The sequence below is a fragment of the Mixophyes fleayi genome, chromosome 2, assembly GCF_038048845.1.
Source record: "Mixophyes fleayi isolate aMixFle1 chromosome 2, aMixFle1.hap1, whole genome shotgun sequence".
NCBI lineage: Eukaryota > Metazoa > Chordata > Amphibia > Anura > Limnodynastidae > Mixophyes > Mixophyes fleayi.
In genome coordinates, this window is record NC_134403.1 from 272672587 (window position 1) to 272683519 (window position 10933).

The 10933-nt window shown below is 40.7% G+C and overlaps 1 protein-coding gene across 1 annotated transcript; it reads left to right on the forward strand.

Annotated features, from left to right (window-relative positions):
* Positions 1-4601: 4601 nt before the first annotated feature.
* Positions 4602-5570, forward strand: LOC142139936 (olfactory receptor class A-like protein 1). The gene has a single exon (XM_075197800.1). It carries the CDS (start codon positions 4602-4604, stop codon positions 5568-5570), a length of 969 nt encoding a protein of 322 aa, XP_075053901.1.
* Positions 5571-10933: the final 5363 nt, after the last annotated feature.

Below are 10933 nucleotides of genomic sequence, written 5' to 3' on the forward strand. Positions count from 1 at the left end.
TTCTAGGTTCCCGGGATCGGCTTGACTCAGGTCAGAGCGAAAACATGATTGCGCTTATATGGGCCAAATAGTAAGATTGTGTCACGTGACCCCTTAAGGGTCCACCCTCTGGGGGAGGATATTAGGAGGCCTGTGACGGTAGATATGTTGTTCAAGTTGATTAGGGCCCTTTCTCATGTTGCCACCGCGCTTATGAAGCACTTTTATTTAGCACAGTTTTCTCATTGACATATTTTGGTGTGTTCCGAGTTAGCGAGCTTGTGAACCAGTCTCAACATGCCTCAGGGGCTGTGTTGCTTGCAAGGTGCATGATTATTAGCGCTTCACAGGTGTCCTGAAAATTGCTTAGTTCTAAAACAGATCACTTTGGAATAGGCCATTGGATAATCATAACTGCCCGCAGCCCCCTCACTCCACCCCATTTGGTTTCCAGCCCCACCCTGATTGCGGTGTTGGGTAGTAAATGGGCAGCTATGGCCTTGCTTGATGTGCAATTGCTAGGATTTGCTTCTAGGTACTGCCGCGACTCATTCACTCCCCTGGCCCGGCCACTTCCGGTTTGTCCCGGCCGTTGCCAAGACAACGGTTGGGACGCTCTTTTGTTGAAACGTCATGTCCCGGCATCCAGGACAGCCGGGTGCGTGCACAAATAGTTAATTGATCATCAGCCCTCCCCCTGACTGATGATTCCTGTTGTTACCTGTATATTAGGCAGGGAGGGCCCAGCCTCCCTGCTGGTTATAGTCCCTGCTCCCAAGCATACTTCTCCTGTTGTTCATTCCTGCTGTTTTCTGTATCACTGTTGCAGACCCTTTGCCTGGATTTTGACCTTGTTGTTTTGCCTGTAACCCGGACCCCTTGCTCAGATACTGATGCTGCTGTTTGCCTGTGACCCTGGTCTTTTGTTTGAATTCTGACACCACTGATTTGCCTGTGACCCTAAAACCTTTGCCTGGATACTTGACTCTGTTATTTCATCAGTTACCCAGGTCCTTTGCCTGGATTCAAACACAGATCTCCCGTGTGTTCAGTCCATCAAGCCTGGGCCTTGTAGTGCTGCGGGAAGTCCCTATACTGCATACCACCTTCCACTAGGAGTTCCTCCTCTTTGTAATCACCTGCGCTACGATCTCAGGTTAATAGCTCCTACTACTAGAGAACAAGACCTGGGGGCAATCGAGTACCTGTGAGCAAGTTCAGCTCTACGGGAAAGGCGGCTGCTAAAGGCGAAGGCCTCTGAAGCGGTTCTAGGAGTTGATACCTGGGGCATGAGCCACAACAGGTATGCGCAAGGAGAAGATAAGAATATGGTGGATGTTGGTCACTCATACATGTACTAGGCATCCAGACATCAATGGGCATGCAACTGGGTTATTTATTTTGTTTACGGGAAAGCCTTTGGAATTGCTAATCTCGGAAAGATTTGATGAACATCAATGCACGCTAACCAGTGGTACTTCTGTGCTGGTCGAACGTTATAACCAGGCTTTCCTGGAGGGTTAATATTCCCACCATCGTGATAAGAGGTTTACTTAAAAAGGTTAACAAGTCCACGGGACATGTGGTCAGGTCGCTTTGTGGGATGTTTATTAATCACCTTTGATTGTGGCAGAACCGAAGCACTCATACAGGGTGGGTGGGGTACCTTCGCATAAAAGGGTCTGTGGATTTTCATATAGCAGATAAATTCAAGGTTGGGGGTGGTAGTTTGGTCACTTGGTGGCGGGCTATATGTGCGTTAAAGGACTAAAGGACTAAACTAAGACAGGAAAGAATTTTGCAGTCAGCGACTAATTCAAATGGTGCTTCCGCTGACTGCGGGTCACTGCTCACTTCAAAGTAGGTACCACATGGATGAAAAATATCAAATATGGGATAAGAGTGTCCCAAGCTTTTTCTTTCCTTCACCATCGCTTTCCTAAGCATGCGCTTTAATGCATGCTTAAAGCTCTCCACCAAGCCGTCCATTTGTGGATGGTACACGGAGGTGTGAAGACTCAACCCTACCATCAACCCTTACAGCTGTTATTTGTCCTTCATCAGCTTGGCCCCAGAAGGTCCTTAGTTATATGTTCAAAAGGGACTTCTACTATTAGTACTGGTAAAAGAGGTGCCCTGCACATGGGTTTGGGACTAGTTCTCGGCAATATCTTTTCACTGCCATGTGTACACTGTGCCAGTAAAACCTGAGTAAAACCTGAGCAGAACTTGTTCCCATGTTTTATCTACCCCCAGGTGTCCATCCCAGAAATGTGTATGTGCTGCTATAGCACTAGGGGAACATGAATCTGAAGGACCATTAACTGTTCTAGCTTTCCCCCAGTACACAACCAACTCTATACAGAAAATTGTGTTTAGCAATAAAATATGGCATACCTTCCACAGGCTGGGCAGCTTTCGCTACACTGTTCACCTCAGTTACACTTTCAAATGCATGTTCTCTATTTATAAGCTGGTCAGATGCAAAAGTCTGCAAAGGAAACACAATTGGTATTGCGGACCAATCTGTATCCTCACCGATAGGTGGGGAGGGCTCATCTGCGATGTCACCAGCTAACCCTGTTTTGGCATGTTTATGCTTCCCCACACGGGGATACGTTTGTGGAAGTCCTGCTGTGACCACCAGAATAGCATTCCGGTTTGACCGTTCTCGAAGATCGAGTTCTAGATGTTGTGTTTTTTTAGGCAGATCCTTTAAAACCGGGCTTCCACTGTTGTATCAGGTGCCAGCATGTCCTGCTGCACTTGCTCACAAGGACCTCTTTAAACAGTGGGAATTCTAGCCCCAGAATAAGTGGACACGGCAGTTTAAGTTCTATGGCAGCCACCACCATAACTGTTTGATTTTTAAGTGTGACTGGCAGAAGTGTTCTCTCATACTCCTCAGTTGTCAAAAGGGAAAGTAGTCATGGATTTCTGCAAGGCAGAGCTGGAAACCAATGTAAGCTCACTTCCGGAGTCAAACAAAGCTAGGAGAAGATTTTGGCTGATTAGCACAGTCATCGGGAACAAACAAGGACTTCCTGATATGGGCTTGAAGCTTGGATTAGCAGGCCCAACATGTGCAACAGAACAGTCCTGTAGTTTAGGACACTCGGCCCAGGAATTGGCTTGACTTACCACATTCGAAGCACTTTATATTACACAGCTTATAACCGGCCCTTTGTCAGTAGAAGTTTTATTATTGGGCCCAGGAGTTTCAAACCTGGCTTTTGGCGCCGCATCAGCTTTGGCACATACACAGGTTCTTTGGTCATTTGCTGTAAAGCACAGAATCTCTCTTCTATTGTGGCAAGCTCTTCATAAGTCTGTGGGTCCGATTGAAGCACCCATCTTTGCAGACCACGGTCCATCTGCATGCAGTGATTTATCGACAAAACTTTAATAATCGAGAAGGCGAATTCACTACTGGCTGGAGCCGTTTTTAAAAAAAAGTTGGAAAATGCAGCCAATTGTGCTCTGACCAGATTATCTGTGTCATAGCGTCATCTGTGATATTGCTGGGCTCGGCCTGGCCCCTTAAACCCCAAAGTGATCCAATATCTTAGACTTTTTGCATGCATAAACAGAGGCCTGGTCCTCATTCAGATCCATTTAAGCTCACTGAGCTTTGCCAGATAAATATGGTGCAAGCCTCTCAGTACAAACTTTAGGAGGCCAATTTGCCCTTTGTGCAGCACTCTCAAAGGACACCAGATTTGCTTCTATGTCTTCAGCTGATGACATTTTCTACACAACGTGACCGGGTGGTACATTTCTGTCACACCTCATCTGGACTAACTCTTCCCTTAAGAGAGTGGCGTTTTCTTCCTGTGGCTCTGCAACTCGTTGCACCTGAGCTTCCCACTTCAACCATCATTTGTGACATGGACACACTTCAGGTGATGCATTCACAAATAGCTTCTTGCTTTTTACTTTGCATTTTTACTCAGAAGAGTAAAGTAAGTGAACAGCATAGAGGTCCACACTCTTTCTAATGCTAGATAGACCAACTCCCTAGCCACGGCCACAATCCTGCATCCGTCACAACTGAGCAATGAAATAGACAGGTCTAAATTGTTTACACTCCCACAGCCCTCTCTTGATGGACAGATGACAATTCCACCGAGCCTTTAAAGGGGAGTTCATTGCAGGTGCTCTGTTTGATTATAGACACACCCTGTCAGGCTGTTGCTTGCTGTGGGGAAGTTGTTTTTAAACCACTTCAAAATATGTAACTTAAATCAGACTCTTTACTATTATTTTGCCACACATATGTCCTCCACTTGTATTTCTTTATCTTAGGAAAACTACCGTACAAATGTCTTTCTCTGCAGATTGTCAGCTACATATCTGTCTCCTCTATTAGAAACCTGTGGCAAACATCTCCATTTGTCGCAATATATTTACCATCAAATAGTTTTAAAATCAATACTTTGCTTGGTTAAAAACGTCCAAACTTGCAATTGATCTCTAATTAAGTAAGGATTTATATTTTTTTTATATATGCTTCCTGTTTAAGCCACAAACCCCCGAACCTCTTAGTCCCCCTTGCAATGTGAAAATTTTATTTAGCCTCTGAAATGACACTTCTTTCTAATTCCAGGCACTAGGAAGTCACCATGGAGCCCCTGCCTATTATCAAAGCTTTTGGGTTTTTGATACTGCTGATAATCGGTATGCCAGGAAATCTCTTTATTTTTCTGCAATTTACTTACATCAGAAAACTTGAAAGGAAACTTATTCCGACCAACATAATATTGACAATATTATCTTTCATTCATTTCCTTGTTGTATTTGCACGTGTTATTCCACAGTTCCTGAATGCTCTAGGTTTTGAGGATTTGTATGATGACACAAAATGCAAACTTGCGGTATTGACCTACAGAGTAAGTAGGGCAATGTCTATATGTGTCACCACTTTGCTTAGCTGCCACCAGTGTATTCTCATTGGCCCAACAACACAGGTTTGGGTATTCCTAAAACAGAAAGTGACACAGAGAACAATGACCATTATTCTAGTCTTCTGGGTCATTAATCTCTCAACATACACTTTCTTTATGCTGAATGCCAAAGCCAGAAGAAACAAAACAACTTCACAATATGCTATTCACGTGATCTATTGTGATATAGACTTCTTAAATTATACATCATATGTCATTAACGGAACTATTTATGTTGTTCGGGATATTTTCTTTTTGATACTAATGACTCTGGCAAGCAGTTACATGGTGTACATTTTGCTTCTCCATGAAAGAAATATGAGAAAAATGAAATGTTTGCACAGAGCCCAAAGGAGATCAGCTCAAAATAAAGCTGCAAGAGCTGTTGTTTTTTTGGTTGCCCTTTATGTTCTGCTCTTTGGACTAGACAACTCAGTATGGATCTACACAGTATCTCTAACTAATGTGAGTGTTGAGATAAATGATGTTCGGATATTCTTAGCATGTGCATATGCAAGTCTAAGTCCCATTATAATAATAGCAACCAATCCTAAACTTCAGCTTAGCTGGATGTTTTCATGTAAAGTGAGATCTTATAAAAGTGGACACGTGTACTCTATTACAACATTGTCAGACAGCAGTAATTAAGCTTTCCAGAATTTACAGACCACTTAGCATGACCGCACACCTGCTTTACTTCCCACCCTGACTAGAACCTTATCACAAAGTGACTGTATTATTACTCCCATATGTAAACCATATCATCACTTACACAGAGATACCTCAAGAAAAGACAATACAGAGAAAATGGCAAAATTGTCACATACCTCTAATCATCTTAAATCAATCATCAGAAAATATGACTGGTAAAATGATGAGCTCTAAAAAGAACAAAACTGACCTGAGCAGCCACTAAGAAATCCAACACAGTAAACAGTAAGTAGACATGCCAGCCTTGACATATATAAATAGCATAAAAGAAAACAAGGTTGTAAAAATACAAAACAGCACATTGTCTTGGCAATATAGATATTTACAGACGTAATGATAGAAAAAAAATAGCGCTAATTTTGTAAACTGAAACACCAGATACATTAAGCACAACCTTGCAATTATTTTGTTACCCAGTTAGTAACCTTTCTGGTGAACAGTGTGGCCAAAGTTTATTGGGTTAAGAGGAAGACCCAACAGACATTTAAATTCACTGCTTGTACCAGGACAAATGAATCTTGTGACAGACACAGATTTCCCATCTGCAAATCATGTTTTTGTTGCCATCATAAAAAAAAACAGTAAAGATTCTGAAAACATCACTGAACACCATGAATGGCTTACATTACCAGATTTAAAAATGAAAGGTTCTATACAGAGCTATCATCAAACACTGCAGCATCAGTAATCAGAAAGGACTGGATCAACCTTCTAATATTCATGGATGGTAGGGGATGGAATGGAAAGAGAAACCTTTTCACATAAAGCAAAAAAAAGAAAGATGACATATAGGTAAATCAAACCACTTTAAGATGCTTTGTAAACAGCCAAGTGATCCTCCATGTCCTATTCTACAGTTTGTTTTGTTTTGTTCAAAAGAATTGGAACGATATAGAACCTATAAGCATAAACCTCTTATCTTCTTTTATGTCTTGATTTTCTACTGAAGTAACACTGTCTCATCGCTACACAAGTACCTGCTTCAGATTACATTTTTCAGATGCTCTCAGCAAGTCTCCAATCAGAACATAGCTATAATATGCCACTTATCTTGGGCCTGATTCATCAGTGTACACATACTAAGTACAATGGGCCATTAAGGAGAGCAAAGCATAATAAAGGAGTAACTTTGCACCTGAGCAAAACTATGTTTCATTGGAGGGGAGGGGGAAGACAATTTTAAAACGTGATGACAGATTTATAGTTGGAATAGGGTATGACCTAGATCAATTTTAAATTTCAGTGTAAAATTAAGCTATCAAGTATTTGTGTGCTTCCTGAAAAAAACAGCCAGTATTTAACTTATGTGCAAAATAATAAAGTAATTTGCACCCCTTGCATTGCATCATGGTTTGTCCGGGAGTGTTTTTTTTTGCTTTGTTCTCTACAATGATTTAGACCCAATATAAATAGGCTTTGCACATTCCCGACTTCTTCAAGGAATGGATCTCAAGATACATGCACTGCTGAATTCGGTTGTAAGTCTGCTGTGCATGTTACGTTTGTTTGTATGTATCGTATGAAATAAAGATTTACCGATGTGATTGCTGTGGTTCCAAATCACAAGAGTTTTATTCGCAAAACAGTTTACAGGGCAAAGTATCACATGCATACGTCTGTGTGGTCGGCACCGATAACAAACTTCTATCAGAATGCTCTGGTTTCCAAAGTCAGAGTTGAACATTTTCTACACTGTACAGTCATAAAAAACAGTGCCATCCCAAAGATACACAGTTACAGTATTAAGATCCACATTCATAGGTCGATGAGATATGACCTTCCAAGAACTCAAAGCCCTATTTTTTGAATCCTCTGGTCATTGTTTCATAAAGTGGCGGTCATCTTTTAATGTGTTACCAAGTGTCCTTCCTGAGGCTTCCGCCTCTAGAACTGTAAGAAACTGCTTCTTTTATGACATCTCTGAAGTGGCTATTTGGTGAATAAAAAGTAGTAACAGTTATAACTAGCGTTTGCAATGTGCGAACTCTACATGAATAATACCGGAAACGTTCTCATGCGATTGCAATCAGAATGAGACCAAACTTGTAATTAACTTTTTGGAAACAATAATTAGCTTGTTCACCACATTATATATTATATTACCTAAAATAAATAGATTGGAATTATTACATGTTATTATTTGCTAAAACAATTGTTCGATTGCATACTAATCGCATAGCAACATATATTAGTGTACAGAAATTGCTGATTACCACTTTCATCCAATAACTACACTTCAACATGCTTTACTACTCAAGACGCTGCAGTATACGTCTAAAGTCTGTGTGGCTAATTAATTTGCAAAAGATAAAAATAATACAGTATTAATGTCACCAGTTAGTAATAAAGGCATTAATGATAAAGCAGTAAAAAAACATTTTTTTGTTGTTTTTTTTTCCAATGAAATACATTTATTAGGATATTCTTAATGTCTACTGAACATAAACATTTTTTTTACAGTTATTCCTGTTTGCAAACACATGTTACAGCATGCATACAAGACTGTTATCACTAGTACTCAGAACTGAGACTAGCCCTGTAGTTGGAACAAGAGATATGGCAAAAAAAACAAGTCCAGAGCTTGATTCGGACATGGCTGTGTGTGCTTGAGTTTGGTATGCCCTTACTGTAAATAGACAATGGCAAAAGTCCCTTCCAAGCCATGTTCACTCCCCGAAATTGTAGGCTCTAGTAAGTGTTCTTTGCGCTCAATAACAGAGTGGACATTGTTGCATTTACTTGTGTATGGTTCAGTTCTGTGCCTGTGCAGAGTAATTTTCAGCACAATACCCTCAAAATCGGAAGATGCATGCCTTGATAAATCAGGCACATGGTGTCAATGAATCAACCCAATAAATATAATTTAAATATTTTGCTTTAATGAAAATAGAACTATTAGACCAATGGATCAAATACATTACTTAAACTGATTATTATGTCAATGATAAAAATACAGATGAAAAGATCAATTCTGCTATTAAAGGGTCACTTGACCTCAAAATTGAAATTTCATATATAAACAATGAAGATAAAATACATTGTTCAGTGTTATCCTTACATTCCACTGCAGCTCTGTTAAAAATAAATTATTAATTCCCCACTCCATTACAGGTAGCTGAAGCTCTTCACATATTAAGGATATTGTCCTGATAGGATCTGATGCAGTGCAAAAGATGATGACATTAATGGATGAGAGTACGCAAATCCACTTATCCATCCATTGCATATCTGCAAAGCAAGTTTGCCAATGAGTCAGTAAGCACTGTGATTTGCTATATTACACATCCCTACTAACACCACAACCTGCTGCAGAGGAGTAAATGAGAGCAGGGTGGACATAATTAATTAATAATTAATCTTCCAATTATTTCACATATATTTTTCAAATTGGTAACACACAAATTGGTATTCAATAAGGCATGCATACTGAGCACAATATGCATTTCCTTTAAAGCAAATGTAAATAGGGTATACTAAAAACACTTTAACCATGTCTCTCTTGTTATACACCACTAAGAGGTACCTGTAAAGCCTATAATTGGTATCCTGCAATATGGGGTGACGTACATGGAGTGAGATGTATGTGTGTGTTTTCTGCACTAACTGGGTTTTCTCACAAAGTGTATGAAAATGCACAGTTAGACAACACAGTTGGACAAACATTGGACAACATTTGATTACTTCCAGGAATAAGTTACATCTGCCACAGCCTATTCCTGCATTACTAGTCTATTTACACGGAACACTGCAAAGAGATAATTCTTTAAAATCCCTTGACCTTTTTGCTTTTACTCTTATCACAATGTTTAACAAATTGCTATTCTTGGTCTCTTTTCATGGCATTATCTTTAGGACTGAATCATATTTAACCCCTCCACCAATACAAACAGTTGTCCACATTGCATCTTCATTACTCCACTCTCCTCTAGTTAACACCCATGAACTGTTGTCCTATTTATTATCTCTAACAAGTACAGCCTCCACCTGTCGCCAGAAAATAAAAGGTCACACGTCTTACAATCCCCTTACCTATCTTTCTGTAACAATCCTGACCAGGTTTTGTTACTTTCCCTGTCTGCTCTGTTTTTCTGTGGATCACATGACTCACCCTCAGGGCGGGTCACTCTAACCTGCTCTATTTAAACTCAGCATTGACATCTGCTCACTGTCAGTGCAACTTGTTGCTAGCCTGATTCCTTGGACTCTTGTGTATCCTGACCCTGTGTCTTTCCTGTGTATGAGTTCCATTTCTCTACCAAGTGCTGGAGCACTTCTCCTGGGACTCCCCTGCTGCAAGTATCATCTTGTGCATATTACAAGACTTTTTTTTCTCTCAATTGTGCCTCTACTAATTCACAGCCTGCTGCAAGTCTCTTCATGTGTATATAACAACATTGTTATTGTGTATATCCTTGTCATGCTCCGCCGTGGCTATTTGACATCTGCATGTTATCATCTGTGCTGTGAATAGACTGCTATTGTGTTTATCACCTTGCCACGCTCCGTAGTGGGTAATTGACATCTGCATATCATCATCTGCATATATATATATGTTTTTATCACTAATTGAAGTATTGAAGAACTACATTGTGTCTTGCCTCCTTATTCTGAACCTAGTTAGACTCAGTATCAGGTCGTGAACAGGCCTGCTCTGACTATCAGACCTGTAACTACCAGCACCGTAACACTTTCTCTCACTTTGCTTCTATTAGCTGGTGATATATCACCTAATTCAGGTCCCCCACACTCCTCACACACACATATATCAGAGCACTACCGCTTTATAGCAAACCTCAAACACATCACCTGTTTCCTCTCTCTTCCAACATCCTTTAAATGTGTCCTTTGGAATACACGCTCTATTTGTAACAAATTTACCTCCATACATGATCTCTTCCTCTCATAAAACCTCAACCTTCTGGCAATAACAGAAACATGGCTCATGCAATCAGACACTGCCTCACCTGCAGCACTTTCACATGGTGGTCTCCATCTCACCCACACCCCCAGACCTGAAAGAAGGCAAGGAGGTGGGGTTGGACTACTTCTCTCTTTACAGTGCATGTTCACAGTTCTACCAAATGTCCCATCACTCACGTTCACATCTTTTGAAGTACATGCTATTCGCATTTTTAATCCATTCTCTCTACATGTTGCGGTGATCTATCGTCCACCTGGAGCACACCAACAATTTATTGAGGATTTCTCTGCATGGCTCCCTCACTTCTTATCTTCAGACATCCCCAACCTCATCCTGGGTGATTTCAACATCCCCATTGATAACCCACCTTCCAAAGCTG